At 35.8% G+C, this 24,002-nt stretch overlaps 1 protein-coding gene across 2 annotated transcripts in view; it reads left to right on the top strand.

Moving 5' to 3' along the window:
* The window catches only part of IKZF3 (IKAROS family zinc finger 3), a 76,386-nt gene that overhangs the window by 29,288 nt on the left and 23,096 nt on the right, over positions 1-24,002 (top strand). For both annotated transcript variants that reach the window (XM_006924696.2, XM_015599342.1), the window contains exons 4-6: positions 20,390-20,650; positions 21,551-21,718; positions 23,776-23,892. In XM_006924696.2, the coding sequence (XP_006924758.1) occupies positions 20,390-20,650; positions 21,551-21,718; positions 23,776-23,892 (546 nt within the window). The remainder of the gene's footprint in view (positions 1-20,389; positions 20,651-21,550; positions 21,719-23,775; positions 23,893-24,002) is intronic.

Below are 24,002 nucleotides of genomic sequence, written 5' to 3' on the forward strand. Positions count from 1 at the left end.
GCTAGGTATTTGGAGTACCTTGAACAGTACTTGGCTTATAGTTGATGTGCAATAAATATTTGTTGAGTAAATGACTAAATGAATGCCTTTGATCAATTAGATATATTTATATATGTGTTTCTAAATGAAGAAAAGAAAAATTTTAAAAATCGTTTCTTGAGGTCTTTTTTTTTTTTGTCTTAAATTTTTAAGGGATCAAAAAATAGAGTTCTTTGTCTAAAACTTCTGAGATTCAAATCACAGCTTCAACTAACATTCCAGCTCTGCCTAGCTATACTTTTATTTGTACCAGTTCTTAACCACAGAGACTGAAAAATGCTGCCTGGCACAGGATGTGGTCATTTGTGCTGAGGAAAGGCATATGGTGTTCTACCAGCTTCATGCAACTTCTTGAAGTGACATCCATGGAGTCACACTCAGAATGAGGCAAATAATAACTGTGCCTTTGGCTTGCATTTTTCTGAGTTAAGCTAAGTTCTGGTAGGTAATGCCATTAATTTTTTTTTTTTTAAGTGATGATCCTTAAACATCTTTTTGTCTGGGAATTATAATTCGTGTTAGAATTTGCCTGGGTTCAGAAGTAGCTATGAGTTTTATGTTTTCAGGTGTGGGGGGCAAAGGGGTGGGAGCCAGATTAAATACCCAAACATAAACAAAAAACCAAATAATTTCTATTTAACAATAGGAATTTAAAACAAATATTGTAAAACCCATGTGGTTCAACACTTCTCTGAGTATCCACACAATAGTTTGCAGGCCTCTGAATTTGACCCTGCCCCAGAAGTGCTTCCAAGGAGAAAAGAGAGCAATTCAGTCTCTGTGGTCACTCGGTTAGGGTCATCTTCAGCTGCTGTAGCTGCTTATGCCATTTCTATTACCTTAGCTCTAACTGCAGGTCAGTGAATTAATGGGATATCTGTGCATTTTTCTTGGTTGCGAGAGGTCTGGGAATGTCATGCAGTTTTTGACAGAGACTAGAAGATATAATCAATTATTCTAAATAATTTGAGAGAGAATAAATGCATCTTTCCTCTAAGCCTGATTTAGATATGAATAGACTATTTTAGTGTTGAAAGATTAATCCATTATTTCATGATTAAGCTCCAAACTGATTATTATACTATTCATGTTAGTGCTTAATCTGGGTCACATACCTTTGCAAAAGATTGTAACCAGGCCCTTGCTTTTTAAAAACATATGTGATCAGTATATATAAATTATACATGTTAAATTATAAAGTAATAGAACTAAAAAGTAGCACTGACTGATAGAAGGTATACCTATTGCACAATAAGTTAGTTCTACCACATGTAGCATAAGGGAATATTAAGATAGAGTTAGGATTATACTTTTAAAAAGTAATTAGGGAAATTTAACTATAAAGTAATAATGATTATAAACAATTTTAAAGTAGCTTTTAGAGGATCTTATTCTAAGTTTAATAGAAGTATTTTTTAAATGTACTTTGAAAATATTTAGAAACTAAGTCCTGTCTTGGAATGTTTTAAATTCAGTATAATTGTAACCATGTTTAATTTATATGTTAAATAAATTAAATGTCGTGTGCATCTTTTCAGTTTCCAGTTCTTAGGAAAATGTTATAGAAAATTTAAGGCTCTAATAGAAGCACTATTTCTCTTTTGTGGAAAGACAGACTAGATTTTTAGGGGGGCAGAAATTCTTTGCCCAACTAGAGTTGTTGTTTGAGAAAGAAGATAAAATATTTAGAATTTTTAAAAGATATTAATATTCAAAATAAATTCACTTGTTTTCCACCCCATAGGGACTTTAATTATATATATTAAACAATATACTTCTAGGATCTTAGTGCAGGAATTGGCAAACTTTTTTTGTGAAGGGCCAGATAGTAAAAATTCTAGGTTTTGTGGTCCATACAATTTCTTGCAACTTTTCGTCTCTGCTGTTGTAGTGTAAAGCAGCCATAAAGATACATAAATGAATGCACAGGGCTGCATGACAGTAACTTTATTTATAAAAACAGGCATTGAGTCAAACTTGGCCTGCAAGCCATAGTTTGCAGACTACTGGCCTGGTATATGCATTTATTGTGTGATGAATTGAGGAAGCTTTGGTCCTTGAAAGGAAGGAACAATAATCATATAAACATTTCAAAAGGATATCAATGGAGAGTCTAACACTATTATTTTTAAAATTAGAAAATATGTATCATTAACAGCTCTGTTTATCACACACATATATAGTGTGTATACTCTGTACCATTACAATTTACATAAATTAATTGGTCATATAAAACCATAAGTTGATTAAATGTACTACCACTGAATTGGCTCCTCCTTTCTTCCTGAAAATTTAAATTAATAGACCAATGCACTGGAGATATTTACATCAACTTAAGTTTATTTCTTCCATGAGGCCTTCTTATACTCTCCCAGCTCCCCCATCTAGTCTTGGAGTGAAGTTTTCGTACTGTTTGATTAGTACTTGTTTAAACACCTAATTATATTCTACCTGGAATTGTTTGTGCATGACAAACTTTCACCCCATTATATTATAAGTTTTTGAAAAAAAAGAGCCCCAATAGCCCACATGTATAGTTTTCTTAAATGGCCCCCTGTGAAGTTGTATAATCCACCCAATTTAAAAAGCACAAGAAATGAAGAGATTCAGACTTCTTTTTCCTGCCTGGTCATTGACTCCTATGAACAATGACAACTGCAACTGTTGTCAGACTGATCTTGAGCAATAAGAAATAACCCAGAGATCCCCAAGTCTTTGTTATTGTTTAGCATTGGATAAGTGCTAGGATATCCTAAGCACTTTACTGAATTCAAAGGATACTGGGACCTTCATATTGGATTTTAGATGTTGCTGAGATACCTTAATGTCAGAAGCAGAAGGTAAAACAATATTATAGCATATCATGAGAAAGAATACCCCGATTGCTTGTGTCTGGCCTCTGTTAACAGAGGAACACAATATAGTAGAGGCCTCTGGATATCAGGGCTAAAGATAAAATGTATTTAATAGTAGTGTACCCAGGGGTATAACTAGGTAGAGATAAAACACTAGATGGTGGAACTTCATCCCAGCAAGGCCCTATAAAAAGAAATACGCAGTTCAGTGCGAAATGATTGAGTTAGAACCTCAGCTTTTTGTTTCTTTTTCTTCTGAAGTTGGTCCCATCTTTGCCATTTTCCACTTAGACATGGAAGGAAAGATTCTGTCTTTAGCATGTATGTTTTGAGGTTGTGATTCTACATGTATATGCTGGTGGTATTACTTTTCCTCTTCGAATTATTAGGGAATCTATATTTGACTGCCAGCTCCCTGCATTTAACACTCTATTGGCTCCCATTTTTCAGCTAGCACCCGGTTAACAACCACTCTCTCTTTCTGTTTACACTAGCAGTTTGTTCTAGAGTTGCTATGGGGCAAAAAGTACATAATATGTCTCAGTATCCATCAGCATCAGCTGTTTACTTGCCTATGTAGCACATTTATCCTTCGTATTAGTTTCCTAGGGCTTCTACAACAAAACTGGGGGGCTTAAAGCAACAGAAATTTATTCTTACATTTCTGGAAGCTAGAAGTATCAAATCAAGGTGTCAACATGGTCATGCTCCCTCTAAAGACTCTAGGGAAGAATCCTTCCTTGCCTTTTTCTAGCTTCTGATGGCTCCCAGCAATCCTTGGTGTTCTTTGGCTTGTGGCAGTATAATTCCAGTCTCTGCCTCCATCGTCACACAGCCACCTTCTCTGTGTGCATCTCTGTCTGTCTTCTCTTCTTACAAGGACACTCATCATTGGATTAGAGCCCACCCTAACCCAGTGTGCCTTCATCTTAACTAATTGTATCTTCAATGACCCTGTTTCCAAATAAAGTCACATCTGAGGTTCCTGACAGACATGAATTTTGGGGGAACTATACCTTTATCTCCCAGATCTTTATAAGTGAATATAAAATATACCTGGTACTCATCATGAAATAGATTTCTTTTTAATTAATTGTACAGTAGTGATCAGTAGTGAAATAAATACTAGTGTATTTAAGTACTTCTGTTGCGTAAGACTTAGGATCGTGCCTAATTCCAGGAAAAAAGTTGAATTTGATAATTTTTTGAAAGGCCTTAAATTTTCTTTATTGTGATACTTTATTGTGTGAAGCTTAGATCAAAGATAAGAACGTTAATTAGAAAGTTTGCTGAAAAATAATTCTTTACCCCTTAGGAGATATAGCTCCCGTCCTCAGTAGCTTCCCATGTCAGAGTCTCAGTCTCTTTTGAGGTGTACAACTTTTTTGCACTCATGAGAAATACAAACTACTTTGATGCTTCTGAAAGGGGGGAAAAAAACCAAGCCACAGTTGTGGTTTATGGATGCTAATTACTGCTACATTTAGATGTGTAAAGGAGGGGCTTATGGCTGGAGCGAGCTGGGAGAGACCAAGTCAACCTCGCTTAGGCGCTCACTGAGGTTCCAGTGGTACTGCTCAGCACACGCAAATATGTGCTTCAAAAGGAAGTGCCGTTTTTTATCAAAATATTACATCTCTCAAGCCCAGATCAAGACCTGTCGCTCATGGGATGCAGGGGTTATCTCACAAAATCAGCAGTACTTTGCTGCAGAAGTTCACTCACAGGGGATTTCTGTAAGTGCTCATGATGGGCAGAGAGGCTTTATGGTTTCTATTGTGTCAAATGGGTAAGTTCGGTTGGCGATAAAACCTAGACACCCTCCTTGAATCTTTTTAACAGAAAACACCATCTCCAGATTATTTTTTTAACCAAGCTGTGTAGCACAGTGAACTAAAAGGAACTTGTAGGAAGATATTTGGCATCTACAAAAGAGAAATGGAAAACTGTAATGGCTGACAGAAAAATGGGTCTGCCCACTGTCCTTGGTGGATCCTCCCAGACTCTTCTCCTTTCTTTTGCTTTCCTCTAACTGTGGAGCAATAGTGCTGGTACCTTCTTACAGTGGAAGCAAGATAAGTGTGATATAAAATGGATTCCAGTCCAGTTGGTGAACAGTATATGAAACACCCACATGTGCCTGCTAACTCTCACAGTATCAGCTCTTGCCAGGTGAGTTCAGTTGTTCAAAAGTTTGACACCAGACATGATGACCTGGGCCATTGTATACCCTGGTGCAGTTTGGTAACCACATGAAGGCACCCTGCTGACGAATAAGTGAAGAGTCCCTATGGTGTGCCAGAATCAGCTCATAATCACTTGTTAAATTTTCAGGAATTTTGTGAGCTGGGTGACTTCACATTGGTAGCTTGAAATGGGCCATGGTATGTATACCACTGATATCAGTAAATGCTACAATTGAAGGCCCTTCCTCCACTCTGAGTTGGTTTTTAAGCATTTACCAGCACACCACTGGCCTGAGGACTGAATGAAATTTTATTCTGGCTCACTAGGTCATCGTTTGTCATAATTTGTCAGAAGGGCTTTTTTGTTTGTTTGTTTTGTTTTCTAATTTGCATGAAAGAGAATAGTTTCGGAGATGAGAAGAATACATGAGAACTTTCTACAACATGGTAGGTAGGATCCAGAAATTTTGTCTCTAAAATATAGGGGTTACATTATTGTAAAGTTAATGAAATATAGGTATTTTGGGTAGACACTGTTACAAAAAGCATAAAGCAGCAACAGTGAAGTTTAGACTAGATACAGCCGATCATACATTAAACTTAAAAAGTCCCCAAATGGAATCATTTCTTAAATTAAAAACAAAACAAAACAGAACCACAGTCCCCAAATGATCATGAGGCAGTTATCTCCGACCAGATCCTGTAACATAAGATTTAGCTTGCTCCTGTCAGAGAAGGGAGGAGGAGTGGATAGCTGGAGGCACTTGCCAATCTGGTTACATCCCATTTATATATATTGCACTGTGGCAGGGTCTCATTGTACTTTATTGTCTCCCAAAGAGCTGATGAGAGGACAAGGGCAGTCTTTTATATTCTTATTCTTTTATACCAAAGTTTGGGATATACAGTAAATGCTCAGTATTTATCCATTTTTTCCTTTTGCCTCTTCATCCGCCATTTATTTTTCCATCCATCCCCTCCCTTCATTGCCAAATGCTCACTAAGTTGTTAAGTGAAGAAGAGTCTGTGAGTACATTTTTTTTAGCAGTATTCTTCAAACTAGGATATGGGAAGACTTTCCAAGGATTACATGAGTGTAGACAATTTTAAGAGAATCAAGTTCCAGGTCTTCAACTTCAGTATGTTCTCTTTCCTAAAACTATCTGTCCTATAAAGCTGCCTTAGTTGAGGTTCTTTTATCTCTTCTCCCCCTTCACAATGATCGTTTTCCATTCTATAAAAGAAAGGCACATCTCTCACCCATCCAAATCTTACTTCTTTTCTCTAAAGTGTAAATACTTCCAGGATGCCAAACAGAGGGTCAATTAGATAATTTCTTTAATCAGACTTTCATAAATGCACCCCCCTCTGTCCATCTCATTAAGAGATGCATTCCCCGAAATTTTCATCAATTATATGCTAATAATTATAATAACTCAATCCAGAAGAAATTTTTTAACACACAGCACTTCATTGTAACATATACATATATGTGTGTGTATGTATATATATATACACACACATATATATATATATAGTTGTAGAGACACGCGATAAGATGAGCAATAGAAGACTCAAGCATAAAAGAATAGTACAAAAGGATAAAATTCTATGAGGAGCAGGAAATGGAAATAGAAGTTCAAGGAGAAAATTTCTGATTTTTTTTAAAACTTATATATTTTTAAATTAATAATGGGTAGATCAAATCACTAATATTTATATTCCATTAGATACATTTGAAAAGGTGCAATAACAGTTTAACCTATCATTATTTACAATAATCAATTGTTTTTGCTTTAAATTTTTTAAAATTATTATGAAAAATTTTAGATGTCAACTTATTATCTACTTAATGTTCACTGTATATAAGGGGGAAACATAATTTTTCAAAATTCTTTTGAGAGTACTGGAACAAAACTTTAAAGGCTAGCCATTGCCATATAAAGTATATAAAGTGTAACACAGAGGAGCTTTCAACTTAAGCCTGAGCTCATTTAAAAGGCCTAATACAAAGATTCTCAACCTGATATCTCAAGGTTTGAGAAGTCTCTCAAAACTGTGTGAAATTTTGTGCTTATGAGCATGTGTACATTTTTCTGGACAAAGAGTACATTTCTTCAGAGAAGTCTACAACCTAGAAAAGATTAAAAAGCCCTGACCAAAGTGTTTAAGGTCTTAAAGCTTCTTGACTTTGCTGTTTTTTTAATAGTTTCATATGTAAGAGACTATAGAATTGTTTCCAACATAAACAATTTTGATTCAGTTCTGTATGTACATAGAATAATATATACTAATTAAAAAAAAAATCTTGAAATAGACATAATCCTCCTTTCTTCATCACTGACCTGAAACCTATGCTAGGGCAATCTTTTGATTTTATACCTTGCTGATTCCAAGGTCTTTCCTTTTTCTTAATTTTGATGAGGAAAGTTGCAGATGCTTCATCTATAGTAAAATGCTGTATAGAAATTTGGAAAACAGTTTTTAAAAAAATAGACATCATCTGCCCTTGACAATTCTATTAGGTGGATTCTTCCAGCATTTAATACTCAGCAGTCTAGTAATAGGTTGACATAGTATTCAGGCTTAGAATTAGGAAAATTACATTTGGAAATGACTAATGACACAGTAGTTTTAAAGCTTTGGATTGTAAAGGGACACACACACACACACACACACACACACACACAGCAGATGAATGAAGATGTCAGAGCCAGGCCTAAAGGAGGACCATGATAATCCAAGCCTTTGGTGTATAACCTTCAAACACCAATAAACAAGATTATCTGGATTTAACATGTGACCTTTCTCGTTCTGACTGGAAGGTCCAGATGTTTTCTCATTCAGCTGCCTGGTTAAAATCTGCTTTTCAACCAACAAGAGCAATTGGATCTAGATTTGAGGTTGCAGGAATGAGTCTTGGAAACTATATTATGCAGTGGGTGATGCTGTCTAAACAGTAACGTGGAGATCCATGGTTTAATAATTAAAAATAATTTGTGACCTTACACTTAATAGATTTGTTAGTTATCTCAACTAACAAGTAAGTAAAAATGAGATCTGCTTGGTCGATACTTCAACTGCATTAGTCAGTCTGGTGGCATTAAAAACATCAACAAGATTTGATAGAACTAGGCTTTTCTGCACCTGTGTCTACAGAAGCAGCAGTCCCAGTCATGCCTTTATTACCTTTTGTTATCCCTCAAGGAAGTTCATAGCAACTCTAGAGAAAATGGGAAAGGATCTTTATTATCTTCAGTCAGTCTAGGCTTGTGGCCATACCAAAATTTGGACACAGCTTAGTATCTTTACTACCTCTCTTCATTGCTTCTGAGCCCAAAACTATTTCTGACATTTTTATATGAACTGTTCCTTATTCACCATCCTCTTGATTTTATGGTTCTAGTCCTTCAGGTTGTACTAGTTCTTTCTCTGAGATTGTATAGAAAAAATAATTATTTTCTTCTTTTCTTATGTGAGGACTAAACTCTCACATCCGTGAGTGAACCCTGAGAGAGCTTCCCCATGTGCTTTACACTACTGCTGACTTGTAGGTCAGGGGTAGTGCTCATTAAATAATAATCATAGCCTAGTAAAGCCACTGTACTATTAACAGAAAGTAAGGCATAAAAGCACATAAAAAGACATAAAAGCACAAAATATTACGAAGAAGTAATACAATTAGAAAATCGATCTTTATGGATTTTAGAAAGAGCAAAATTCAGTACTTTGGTATTCTCTGAAGTTGATAGTAAAATAATTAAGTATGGGAGATGTCCTAAGAGGCCAGCTCTTTCACAGTTGATTGTTTCAGCCTCTTTTCCTCTGGCCAAGTAGCAGATGCACCTTGTGTTTTTTACTATGACACATTAATTTCTTTGAAAAGGGCATGAAATCAGTTGTACAGGAACATAAGAAGTTAAAGATCATCTTATGAGAATTTGTCATATGGTATTATTCGTAGCTCAAAAGGCCACACTTGTCACAATGTTTCTTGTGTATAGTTGGTGAATGAGTAGTTAGCCTCTCCCCTCTTGAATCAGTGTCAGTATCAGTATAGCTAGCTACCGTTTGGGTTTTTTAAATCATTTTAGAGTTCTTTTTGAAAAACAAAAACAAAAAAACCAGCTTTAGCGTGGTTATATACATACCTTTAAGTATTCAATTCAGTGATTTTTAGTAAATTTACAGAACTGTGCAACCAGAACCATGTTTTAGAACATCTCTTTCACCTGTTTGCCCTCAATCCCTATTCTTACCCCCAGCCCTAGGCAGCCACTAATCTTATTTGTACCTTTATAGATTTACCATTTCTGGCCATCTCAAATAAAAGGAATTATAACAATATGTAGTCTTTTGTTTCTAGCTTCTTTCATTTAACACAATGTTTAAGTTTATCCAAGTTGTTGTATGTATCAGTATTTTGTCTTTATTTCTGAATGGTATTCTGTTGTATTGATACAGTACATTTTGTTTATCAATTCACCAACATTCTGATTGTTTCCAGTTTTTTTGGCTCTTCTGAATAATCCTGCTATGAACATTTGTGTACAAGTCTTTGCATAGACATATGTTTTCATTTCTTTTGAGTAGATGCATAGGAGTGGAATTGCTGGGTTGTATGATGAATTTGTTTAATTTTAGAAGAAACTGCCTATATTAGTTATCAATTTCTATATAACAAATTATCCCAAAACTTAGCAATCTAAAATAGTACAAATTTATTATCTCAGGAATACAGGCACGGTTTATCTGTGTCCTCTGCTTCAGAATGTCTTACAAGGCTGTCATCAAAGTACTGACCTAGACAGCAGTCTCATCTGAAGGCTTGACTAGGGCAAGATCAACTTCCAAACTGACTCATGTGATTATCAGGATTCAGTTCCTTAAGAGTGTCAGACTGAGGGCCTCATTTCCTCACTGGAGGTTGGCCAGAAACTGCCTTCAATTCTTGTCATATGGGCTCTCTAGCTTTACTTCATCAAAGAAGCACGTGAAAAGCACTACAGAGAAAAAATGAGAATAAAATGGAAGTCACAGTCTTTTATTATCTAATAACAGAAGTGATTTCCCATCACCTTTGCCATATTCTCTTAATTAAAAGCAAATCACTTAGGTCCAACCCACATTACACACAGAAAGGAGTCAGGGATCATTGAGAGACATTTCAGAAGGCGGCCTGCTCTGTTGCCAAACTTTTTCCAAATGACTGCGCCGTTTTTACATTCCCACCAGCAACACATTAAAGTTCCATTTTCTCTACATCCTCACCAAGACTAATTATTGTCTGTCTTTTTGATGATAGCCATTCTAGTAGGTGCGAAGTGGTGTCTCATCGTGGTTTTAATTTGCATTTCTCTAATAACTAATGATGTTGAACCTCTTTTCATTTGCCTGTTGTTCATTTGTATAATTTCTTTGGTGAAATGTCAATTTAAATTGTTTTCACAGTTTTAATTTGGTTATTTGTCTTATTAAGTTGTAAGATATTTTCATTTATGAATCATGCTTTTGGTATCAAATCTGAGAAATCTTTGCCTAGCCCAAGGTCATGAAGATATTATATGTCAGCTACTATGCTAGACCTTTATATACGTTACTTCGCCTAATTTAATTACTGTAACAACCATGTTAAGTGTAGATGTTATCATCATTGCACAAATGAGAGAATTTATAGAAGTCAAGAGGTTTGCTGAGATCACACAACTAGTTAGTACAACTTGAGCGTACATTCTGTCTTGCTCCAAAGCCCCTGCTCTTTTATCAGAACTTAAAAAAAAAAAAAAAAAGACATTTAAATTTATTTTCAATGGGCAAAATAAGAGTGAAATACCATATTGTCCCTTCCTTATCATTCCTAGTACCCATTCTTATGCTATTTGAGTACTGTTAGTAGAAACCTCTCTATCCATGATCATTAAAAATTGCCTTTTGAAATAAAAAGGGTCATGTACTCCAGTTTGTTGACTAGATTTCATTCTCGTTTTATTCTGCCAGACAACATTTCCTTTACTTTCTAGTGGAGTTAAGATGCATCTTCGCTTGCAGCCTTAAAGAGTTTTGCTGGGCAGCTGTTAAGCAGTTGTTATACTTTACCCCCAGGGATGAGCATGTTCCAGTGACAAGATAGCTTATTCCCTTATGTGCTTTTAACGTTGTACATTCACCTAGGACAAGTCAGTGCTGAGTTTCTTTCATGTTTCTTAATGCTCTAATTCCATTATTTGAAAACCAGAGAGAGAGGAATAGAGGAAATAGAGAGGAAGAAAAGTCTAAATAATATTTAGCAGATGGTAATATAAAATTTATATTGTTTTATACATATTTTGTTTTAATTAATTTAATGTTAAAAAGAGCAAGAATCTTCTAATTCATAATTCTTATACTCATTTCCTTTTCTTCCAAATATCCTCTATACCTTTTCGATCTGGTTGGCATACCTTAAATTAGAAATATTATTTATTGTTTTCCTTTGCCATGGCCTAATATGCTAGCCTTAGGCAAAATTACAGTCTGTACAATTTTTTAAAACACCTCCAACTTTAATTTTGTATTAGAAGCAAAGAACAGAATAATTATTTGTGCCTTCCTTCCTTCTTGCCTTCTTTCCTTCTGTTCATTTGGTAGGCAGTCATTGAACTGTGTGCCAAGCACAGTGCTAAATGTTAAGACATTAACATCAAGCAGCCACTATGTAGAGGGGAAAACAGGAAATACTGTAGGAAGAGCAAATTTGGAAAGGAAGTAAAAAGGAGAGAGATAATGAGCTAGGTTACAACTTGTTTAGTGTAAAACAAGTATAAGAAATCCAAGAAGTGATTGGAAGTATCAAAAGGAATGACTAGACTGGAAATACAGATTTGGGAGTCATCGGCAACAAAAAGTTGGATCAGAAGAATATGTAAACTAAAAAAACAAAAGGTTCAAGGAACAGGCCCCTGGAGATCATTCACACTTAGGAGACAGAGAAAGAGGAGTAAACTTAGGAAATAAAGAAATGAGGTAGGAATAGAACCAGGCATGAAATAGGCTCCGGGAAGAGATTCCAGAAGCAGAGACTGGTCAGTAGCATCCTGTTCCGAAGTGGTAGAGTAGGAGGGACAGAGGCCAGACCATCTCAGGCAAAGAAGTCAGCAGGAGAACTGGTTATTGCTGTGGGGCTTAGGCCTTTCTCTGATGTATCATGAGGAGAGACTCTGCATACTATATAGCTCACCTTCAGAATGTTGTAGACAAGTCAGGGAGTGTTATGACAAATTGACTTACTATTTTTTCCCTGCCTGGCCTTCTTACTATCATTAAATTAGTTCATTAAGTTGCCCTAAGAGTTCATTAATTTATTTGTTTATTCATTCAATACCTGTAGTAACTAGGCCCTCTGAAAGTTTCTGAGGTTACAAATATTATTAAAACCTGGCCCCTGCCTTGAAGATCTTCCTAATATGTATGAGAAATAAACATGTTAACTGTCATATAACACAAAACATGCTATGTATACCAAGAATTACTTATGCTCTTGGATATAAAAGACATTTTTATTTCTTCCCTTACTCGTGATCCCAACTTTGATGTTGTGACAGTCGGAATGTTTTTAGCCTTTTAAATTATATTTGGATGACACTTTAAATTTTTCTAAGAATTATATTTTAATATGCTTTAAAATTTTTAACTCTGTCAAAAGAAAGGTAGAGCGAATATTCTACAAGGGAATTATGAATGAAAAGAAAGTTTTTTTCCTCTGGATTTATAATTGAAGTGTCTACAAGTTACCTACTTTAGCCTATCTTTATTATGTTTAGGCAACATTTAAAACCTTAACCTCATTAGATGTATTTTCATTCATTATTTTTCAACAGGTAACAGTTACCTGTTGGGACAAGAAATATAAAATAATGTAATACATAGGTTAAATAATAGAAAAGTTCATATTTGTATACTTCTTTGTAGTTTAGAAAGGACTTTCACACATCATGATTTTCAATCCTCACAACAACTCAAAGTAAAGAATTCACCTGGTTCCATATCTAAAGAGCTTAGCCCATCTGAGCAGCTCAAACCTTACCTGTTGGTGATGTGTAGTGTATTCTTCTTGTTAAAAATAATAAATTTCCTCTTGTTCTAATGGGAAACCAAATAATTATACTGAAATTATTAAGCAAAATTATTTTTAATATGGCAATGAATGAGGTATTTGATAGTTGGACAATAAGACAAAGATTGATGTCATTAGTAAAATTGAGGGTGAGTCCTTTGCAGCTGAAACTTTCTTCATGGTTTCATGCTAGTGCTCTTAATTTGAGGTAACATAATTTACTAGTTACCAGTTTAGATTCTTTAAAGCCAAATTTAAAAGTCTGATAAGAATATGTTTTAATGAGAACTTAAACCAAACCAAATATTGCACAAACTGCTATCTTATTTCGCTGCTATTGAGATATTATTTTATCTTTTATTAGTTTGATTTGCCTTTTACAGTTTTTTCCTAACTTTAAAATAGGTGTTTAAAATTACAGATGTCTGTAATTTTAAATTTTAAAAGAGAAAAATGAAAACAAAGGATTCTATAAATCAATGACCAAAAGTTTCATTTTCATTGAAGCTTTATAATTTTACTGGTTAGCAAATACTAAAACTTCTTATTCTTTAGTTCCCAAAATATCATTGATTTTTCTCCCTCCTTACCTTACACATAAAAAAGTAAATTTGAAAATGAAAATGACCCATAATTCCAGTGTTCTCGTTCATGCTACAAAGAAGCTATTCAGGAAAAGAAGTACAGGCATTAATTTTATAAGGAAAACTGTTCTAGTTCATCTGTTTGCACTACATTGGGTCATAGCAACAAACTCGGTAGACTAAATGCCTACAATCCATATATCTCCCATTTTGCTCTTTACTGCTTCGAGCTTCTAAATCCTATTAACAGCTGTCAAAACCTGGTAAACTATTTAGATGCTTTCACAATTTGTTTAATTGGATAGTTAGAAAATGGCATGCTAGAAAACCCACCCCCCCTTTCTTTTAGCCTGGCTGAACATCTGTAGCATTAGGGCCTCATTATCTCTGAATTGGCATAGCAAATCAGTGGCATCATTAAAATGCCACATTAAGATGATTAAGCTTCTTTGTTATCCAGTTGACTTTTGCATGTGCTGAGGATTTCATGGTTATGACCTCCAATCCTTGTAAAACATTTAAACAACATCACCCTTTTGTGTCTAACAGCCTCTCTTGTTTTGTCCCTTCTCACAGTATCTCTGGCAAACTTGAGGTTATTACTCCAAACTTTGTCCTTCTTTGAGCTGGATTCTGAGATCTCATAGTTCAGAGTGAAAAGTCAGGACCCCTTTTGTACACTAGGAAATTCCTACTAACAAGATGCTATCCTTGGATCCAAGGATGCGTGTTCTGTTTGCTATCTTTGATAGTTTCTTCTCTCCAACTGAGCGTTTTATGTGCCTGTAAAAACAAACTGAGGCACAGTTGGCTGAGACTGCTATTGCCCCTGAAGGATTTAGATGTTGGATCCTTTCCAAGACCCATTGTTTTTGCAATGTCTCAGGTGAAACCAAAAATATCTACTCTGGAGTGCAAGCCTTTCATGTGATAACCATCACCCCAGGAAATGAAACCATGTGCATCAGCCCCAGTGAGCCAAGCCTTTTGTTCTCTTCAGCCTACAAAATTCTCTCTGGGGGTGTGTGCATGTTAGTGTGTGTCATCTTCCTAAGAGGCCTCCAGAACATAGACAAAGATGGAAGCAATCGTACCCCAGAGTAGCCCCTTTAGAAAGAAGTTCAGTTTAATCTAATTTTCTATGGGTTAAATTCAATTTAGACATCAAAACCCCTCTGGGAATATTTAGCAATTACTTTTATCAGCAATTTGTGGTTTGGTGTGTCCTTTTCTCCACAAGTTCAATTATAAAAAATTTACTCAGGAAGCCTTTAACACTTTTTTATTATGGTATGTATCACACATGCAAAAAGGCAAATATAATTATGTGTGTAGTTTAAAGAATAATAAACATAGCATTCATGGACCCATCACCTGGCTTAAGAAGTAAAATATTGCTAGTGCCTATTAAAATTCTTGGTAGTTTTTTAAGGGGCAACTTTAGTTATGTGTCTAAGAAACCTGATACATATTATGAGACTGGAATTTACAAAATTAAAATGGGAGATTATTCACATTACAAAAGGTTATTCTCTTTACAAAAGATTTCAGGATACTGTAGGGCAGTTCTCAAGTATATTCAAGTATTTCTTGCCAAATTTTAAAGATTTTCTGCCTTTGTTAACATAGTAGGTGTTGCCAGTCATTAACAACTGAAAATCAATGAAAAATTAAATAAACATCTCTGAGTGTATAATGTAAATCAGTGGAACAATATTACTGGTTTTACATGTAACATTTGATGAACATGTCAACTATGTTAAGGTGAATCTGTAGAGGTTAATGACATCATGCTAAATATAAAGTAGAATGAGGTAAGTATATGAGAGAGCACAAAAACCAGAGAATTTTTTCTAGTTTAGGGTATCAAGGAAGACTGCATGGAAGAAAAGGTATTTAAACAACATCTAGAGGTTTGAATAGAATGTTAATATAGGGGAAGGACCTCTAAGGTGTGGGAAAGACTGGAGAGGAGGCTTGGAAAACTGCAATTCGTCAGATTGCTGCTGTACTTCTGAAACTTTAATGTGCATAAGAATTCTCACGGATCTTGTTAAAATGCAAATTCTAATCCAATAGGTCTAGGATAAGCCTGAGAGTCTACATTTCTAATAAGCTCCCAGGGGATTCTGGAACTGCTGATTCAAGGACCTCGCTTTGAGTTGCAAGGTTCTAGTCTAAGGAAAATGATGATCCAAGGAGATTAGTGAGAAATGAGATGATCAGGTATGCTTGAGGCAGGTTTTAGACAGGCACTTGAATGTCTTGCTAAGGAATTTGGACTTTATTGTACACAAAATGAAGTCATTGAAAGTTTCTAGAACAAAGGTTTTAGTGCATCAGGATGATTAATCTGGCAATAGGACATAATATAAAATAGAGGTCACATACACTGTGGGCCAGTTTGGAGGCTAATGCAGTGGTATATCCTTATACTAAGTATTATTGTGTATGTGCTTTATGCAGAGCACTGTCAAACTCCAGAGCAGCAGTTCTCAGACTCCATTGTGCATAGGATTTACCTAGGGAGCATGTTTTTAATGCATATTTCTAGTCCCTCACACACTCGAATTTCTATTTTAAAACCACACAACTTCTTTTCTTACATATACAGGTTAAGCAGTGTTATAGGGAATACTGAGTTAAAAACAAAACAAAACAAAATAAAACAAAACAATTTTCTGCTGGCCCTTTCTATCTGCTGTTTTTGGTTTCTGTCCTTATGGGAGATGAAGGAAACAGAGAAAGAAGGAAACAGATTATTTTGCAGCTAGGGGAACCTAGGAAGGCATAGTGGGAGGAAATGGCATATTAGGCCTTGAAAGATGTGTAGGATTTGGACCTGTGGTGGGGAAAGACCTTTCACGTGGTGGAAATAATAAAATCAAGAATGCATAGAAGTTGTTTAGTTAAAGATATCTGAGTAATCAAAAACATTACAAAGATAGGTTGAGGCCAGATACTGAAAAGCCTTTTAAAATCTTTGTTTTTAAGTTTAGATTTTATTTTGTTGGCAATGGAGAATACCGAAGAATTTCGACAGGTCCGTGAAATGACCAGAGGTATCATTTAGGGAGTACAGTCTGGTGGCCATATATAGAATGAAAGAAAGAAGGCAGGGAGAACAAGATGGAGACTACCACAATAGGTTATGGGGAGAGTAAGCAGGGTCTGAGATTTAGGATAATGGACCCGCAAAATAGTGGGGAGGAGAGCAGACTGAAGAGAGGATACAAAAATAGAACGAATGGGTAATTAAATGTGGGGTACAAACAAGAGGAAGGAAAGATGACTGTAAACATTCTAGCCTGAGTAACTGAGAAGATACCTAGGAGGCCTTTGGGAATAGAGGACTGAAGAAGGGGAGAGAGATTGCACCTGGAGATATATATTTGGGGATTAATCATATAAAATGCTAGTTGAAACCTTAAGAGTGGATGAAATTGCCGTGGTGTAGAGAGAAGAAAAAAGAGGATTAAGGATGGTATTTAAGAGTCAGAAGGAAGAAAAAGATCTAGGAAAAAGCAATCAGAAAGGTAAGGAAAGTAGGTACAGTTTCATTAAAGAAATAGAGGTATAGAAGAACAAGGAATGGTCAGTAGCATCAAGGGCTACAGAGAAGTTGGGGTAAATAGCATACAAAGGTCATTAGATTTAGGAATCAGGAGATTATCTTCAGAGGAGCAGATTCGATAAATTATGGAGGCCGAAGCCAGATTACAGGGAATTTTACATCAGTTTTGAGGATGGAGGGACAGGTAAGCATAGATTACTTTTGTAATAAATCTATCTATGAAAGAATGTTGAGAGAGGATGAATGTAGGTATGATGAGATGAGAGACTAAAATAAATTACAAAGGGAATGGAAAAGAGGAGTTGGCATCTAGAGAGGTTGACTTGATGTGGAGATTGAAAGGAGAAGAATTCCAGTTTCAGGACTTGGAGACTGGAAGAAGGAAGACACCATTTGTAAATATAAAGAAGTCATACATTAGAAGCAGTTTGGGGTTCAAAGATTACAAGTTTGATTTTAGACATGTTTATTAACATTTTCAAAGGATACGAAGTAGAATGCCCCGCTCTGCTCCAGTAAATCTACCTTCCAAGGGATGGAATTAATCTCTTCCTTAGAGCAGACTAGTGTCTTTCCTGATAGTTTTGGGGGACCATATTTGGAGGCCCGGAGATAAACCCAATAATTTCTCAGGAATCCCATTTGTATCTCAGATACTAATATATTCTGATACTCAACTCTGTCCACATGGTAAACCATATGGATTGTTGCTCCCCAAAACCACGCAGAGAGGCCATCCAAGTCTCTTATCTAAAACTGATTTAAGACTCTAAAGGCAAACCAACATCTATACCAGGAACTTTTTGGTCCAGTAAATTCAAGAACTTCTCACATGCCTTGCCCATGTGACCCTTATGTGTTTCCTTAGGGCCCTTGGTCTCAAATACTGTCTTCCTCATTCTACAGCTAAGTCGTAAAGAACAAATGCCAAGATTTTATCTTGAGCCTGGTCAGTGTAGTTCTAGGTCAAGCTCATTAAAGCCAAAATCCTGCGGCAAGGAGCAACTCTTTTATGTTATGTGTTTTCAGAATGACCCAATACATTGATCTTACTGGTTTTTAATTGTCACTGACCACAGAATGACGTAGGTCTGTTCATATTAATATTATAAGCAAAATTCAAAGAATCATTTTCTGCTGGCCCTTTCTATCTGCTGTGTTTGGTTTTCAGTAGCTGAAGTTTTCCGTTGAGGTTCTTTTAAACGCCTACATGCAAACTGAAGAGCACTCAAGCTTTGGTGGGATATCACCCACAGCTGGAGTAATGGAGGAAGGGAGGAGGGTACACGCCTCAGGTGCATCCTTCTCTAAAAAAAAAAAAAAAAACACCCAAACTTTTTAAACCACTTAAGCAAATTCCATCTGAAAGCAGGCAAGACCTATCCAGAGAAAGAAGGGAATGAACCTCTTTCCATGTAGGAAATGGATATCAATTCATGTATAACCCAGATGCATAGGATGGGAAAATTTGAAGCATGTTGGACTTACTGTGTGGCCCTACATCTCTTCTAATCAAAGAGTGAAAGGTTGTGAACCATGAACCATGGTGAGAAGCAGTGGAACAGTGTTGCAGCAATGGCTCCTCTCTTGGTGGTTAGGCCCTGTCTTGCTCGATTAAGCAAACACAGTTAATATAGATGAAAGGTAACCCTGATAGAAGTGAAAATTGAAACTTGGTTGTAGGTAGCAAGCTAGGCACAGCTGCAGTTGTACTTCCTCCTATGTGGCAACGGGAGCTACACTTACTGCTGTTTTTGAAGGGATGTAGTTTTTTTAAAATATCTTTTCTTCAGAGTGTTTTGGTCTTTAACATCTATACCATTGATGGGAGACTGTGGAATATGTTAGCAAGAAGCCACTTAGACTTTCTGTGTCTAGTGTGCGAGGTCAAATCCAAGGTTAGCATTTTAATCACATCTGCTATTAATGGTGTAACCTTGGACAGATCACTAAAAACATCTATGTTCCCAGATTTCCTTATCTGAAAAACAAGAGAATTGGATTAGATGATCTTTAAATTCCCTTCCAGCCCTAAAATTCCATTGATTTATGATTCCTTATGGGGAAGTACAGCTTCCAGTTTCTAAGAACAAATGTTTGAAAAAGTAAGCATTTATGCACTATATTTTATATATGAAAAAATTCTTTAAAGATATTTATCATCACATCAGGCAAATATTTACGTTTTGTTAGTGTCAGTACATAATTTTGGCTTCTTCATTTCTTATGTTCTTCAGCTTAAGAGTGTTACAACTCTTTTTAAGATAGTGCCTGGTCAGCTAACTCACTTGGACCAATCCTTCCTCCCCACTCAGTCCGATAATTCTAGGATCTTGAGTTTAGCCCTCTCTAACTTGGGTATAGGTGTCATTCCCCTTGCCTAGGTTGAGTTCCATTTACCTGTACCAATGAAAGTGACTCCTTAGAAGATTATGTTAAAGAATTACTTCTCCTTTTATCTTTCTCAACGTATTTCACTAGTACTGCCAGCTTCCTCTACTTTCAGTGTTGTCTCTTTATCAGTTCCGAGAGAGATAAGACTCATTTTAGCAGTTCATATTCATGGAAGAGGCAGAGGCAAAAGCGTGGCTTAAAATCTGAAAAATCATAGTAACTGTTCAACTCTCAATCTTCGTGGCTTAAATTGGATGCATTGGAAGAATTAAAACGATATTTTCTTCTTGAAACCAAAGAGCACATCACCTTGCCTTTTAATTGCAGCCACCAAAAAAGGTACTAGATCTGAAAACCTTTCTTCTCCCTCAATACTGGAAGAGTTGCTCAAAATGTTTTTTTCATGGTCGCTTTGAGCAGTCATAACTAAAATCTGTTATTTCTAATTTTCTGGATGGCCTAAAACACTGCCATCTATTTTGTATGTGTGTGTATTTTCCCTGATTGTGGCTCTGAATTCAAATAATGAGTGATCATCTTAATAGTCTTTTCTTGTTTTGTAGATCTACAATATTACGTTAGCTTCATTTGGTATTTGTCAGTTGTGGGTCTTTGTTAACTCCAGATACAGTCATTGTTCATTTCTTGCATTTTCCTCCCTGCAGATGATTCAATGAAAGTAAAAGATGAATATAGTGAAAGAGATGAGAATGTTTTGAAGCCAGAGCCCATGGGAAATGCAGAAGAGCCTGAAATTCCTTACAGCTATTCAAGAGAATATAATGAATATGAAAACATTAAATTGGAGAGACATGTTGTCTCATATGATGGTAGCAGGCCAACCAGTGGCAAGATGAACTGCGATGTGTGTGGATTATCCTGCATTAGCTTCAATGTCTTAATGGTTCATAAGCGGAGCCATACTGGTAAATAGTCTCCTTTATCTATCCTTCTGTAAACCATCCTAATGCAGCCATGTGAAAAATGAAGTGGTAGAATGTGGGATGACTTTTGATTAGTTTCATTGATTTTTGCTATAATTCTGATGTATGTGTTCCTTTCTACATTTTCATTTACCCAGTAATTTTTATTCCTGCTTCACCATGTATTTGGCAAACATATTGCAAATGGTATGAATTAAAAAAGGACTGTAGAGAGCAGTGTTCTAGGTCAGCCAAATATTTTTTCTTCGGTTAATAAGTAGGAGTTGAATTGTGTGATATGCTTCTTATGCATCTTTCATATATTTTTGCGTAACTTTTTAAAAAAAGCAGATCTTCTATTGTATTGGGTTTAAATTTGGTAGATGAAAGGATATAATTTTATTACCACTTAAAAAAAATCAATCTTCAGACTATAAACAGGCAATATATAGAAGTGCATACAGATACAACAGTTACACTGAGCCCAGTAGATTCCATCTGATATCCGTTATGAATCCTTTTAAAAGAAGCATTTCTGGCCCTCAGCGGCTTATTAGGACTTGAATCTGTGGCTCTTTTTTCAGTCTGAGATTACATTTCAAAGGAATGGTAAGTAATTTTAAAATTTACATCTAGAAAACTCTTGTAGAGCTGCTCTTGTTTCTTTGCTCTGATTCAAGACAACATGACAACTAAAGTAGCCTTGCTAGGTGAGTGCTTTTTTTCTTCTAGAGAGAAGTTTCCATAAAGAAATCTTATGCTTCCCCTGATATATAGCTCCCAGCTGATCCGGGTATGAACAGAAACTGTCCGAAAGATGAACTTTTGCCATAGGCGTCTAATCTGTGCATATGCTTCGCCACTTGCGGGTGATCAGACATCTCCTTTTTGTCCTTTTTAAAGGTGAACGCCCATTCCAGTGTAATCAGTGTGGGGCATCTTTTACTCAGAAAGGTAACCTCCTCCGCCACATTAAACTGCACACAGGGGAAAAACCTTTTAAGTGTCACCTCTGCAACTACGCATGCCAGAGAAGAGATGCACTCACAGGTCATCTTAGAACACATTCTGGTAAGTGAGAGCATTGAGCATTCTATATCTAGTAAATGTGTGTTCCCTAGTGCCCACTGCAGAAACTAGAAAGAGTTAAGTATGGAAGTTTTCATTTGTCATTCCTGTTCTGAAGGGTTACAACAGCAGAGACCTCTAGGGCTAATTACACTTCCATTAAGGCATTAATTGCTCTCCGTCTGGCTCAATGGGGATGATCATCTCCTTACCATCCTTGCTCCCTTAGAGAACAACACAGTCAGACAGTAAGAGCCTGAGTCTTTTTTTCTGCAAAAAGAATTATAGCCATTAGTATTTTCTTATGGTAAACTTTATTAAAAGATTATTTTCCTTAAAAAGACACACACGCACACTTCATTCAAAAATCTGGACAAGCCAATGTTATACAGTTTGAAAATTATGTAAAATTGTAAACTGGGTAGAAATCATAGGGTTACTTTTGGCTATTCTGGGCTAAATTTTGGGGGTTTTGGCCATTCTGGGCTAAATTTCTTTTTTCATTGAGATATAATTGACAATATAACACTGTATTAGTTTTAGGTGTACATGGGCTAAATTTCTTAAACACAACTTTCTTCTTGATCAGCCTATTTATTTTTAATCTCTAAAAGATGAGCAGCAATAAGAATGCATAAAAAGCAATGTTCTGTCTTGATGTTTTCACTTCTTATTTTAACCAACCAAGATAATTTTTTTCAACATTTAGAATTTCCCTCTTAGAAAAATAAGGCTGAGTTATTTTTCAAATTTGGGACCTCATGTTCTTGATGTTATCTGACAAAATTTTAATTGAAGACTAAAAAAAAAAAATACAAAACTGGGTTTGTTTTTATGTCAATCCACATACTGCTTTAACTGAAACCCAACCCCAAATCTGCAACTGGTCACAATTCAGAAACTAAGGATTAAACAAGTCAGCCCCAACAAAACTCACCATGAGACATCATTAAGTGGCAAAAAAAAAAAAAAGAGTTTTCTTCACAACTCATTGTTCAAAGTAATATATTAAGGCAGAGTTTGGTCCAAAAAATTACAGTAGTTCTCTTCTGTTGCTTTTTTCAAGTAAGATGTAACAGTAGTAGTTATTTTTAAGACAGATTCTATAGGACACCAATTACGCAGAAACTTAACATTTTTAGCTCTAGCAAACCTGCATTTATTTTAACTTGGGATTTCATGAGGATATTTTGGTGCTTTGAGTCTCAAAGTTTCTGTTTTAAACACAGCAAGAGGATTAGAAAATAGAAATCTCAGCCCCTAAAACTTTGACAAATTCATGGGTTACATTTTTTCAACAAATCAGAAAGCCCAGCCCTGCACACAGAATTGAAGTTATTACTTATATATTTTAAGCAATATAGCATTTAGAGTAGTTAGGAGGACAAAGGTGGCCTGAATTGTATGGATGAACTTTTGATAAAACTTTTTTGCTTTATCTTAGAAATTAATATGAAGTAATTTTTGCAATTTATTCTTATTTCTATTATTCAAAAATATCCTCAGTTCATTTAGCAGTTTTTATCAATTTAGCCTAGACTTTTTTATAGCCACTTGGCAAGGATAATCTAAATTTATCCAAATATGTCAATGCCCTAAAAAGGCCATCAGTTTCTAGCTGAATGGCTAACTCCCATAAAGTGTAGCATTCTTTATTTATAGCCAGATAGATGTCACAAAATAAGAGAGCTCTTCCTATTTCATTCTTAAACCACACTAACATCCTTGAAGAATAAAAAGGCCCCATATTGTTCCTTAAAGATACAAGATTGGATCTGGAGCCAAACCACTGTGCTTAATAATAATCATTAAATCCAAATGCTTTCATTTGTGAAAGGAGGCTGTCTTTTCAAAGAATACTCTAACATAATAATTTCATGGCAGACCATAACCTTATTTCAGTTTACTAACTTTAAAAGTAAAGCAGATATAGCAGTATCCAAATTCTCTGGCTTCCCTCAGCAGTCTCATTCCTACTGGATGGTTTTCACAGAGCCCCGATACGCCATTTGTTCTATAACCCCTGAGGGTCACTGAGTGCCCCTGTGCTCTCCTTATAGTTGAGAAACCCTATAAATGTGAGTTTTGTGGAAGGAGTTACAAACAGAGAAGTTCCCTCGAAGAGCACAAGGAGCGCTGCCGTACATTTCTTCAGAGCACAGACCTGGGTGAGACTGGTAAGTTCATGCAGCACTCATTCTACACACATTTAGTGAGCATTTACCATTCTAGGTAATAAGATACGATAGTAAATAAGACCAAAAAATCCTGCCCTTATGGAGTTTAC

Source organism: Pteropus alecto, unplaced genomic scaffold (genome assembly GCF_000325575.1).
Source record: "Pteropus alecto unplaced genomic scaffold, ASM32557v1 scaffold98, whole genome shotgun sequence".
NCBI lineage: Eukaryota > Metazoa > Chordata > Mammalia > Chiroptera > Pteropodidae > Pteropus > Pteropus alecto.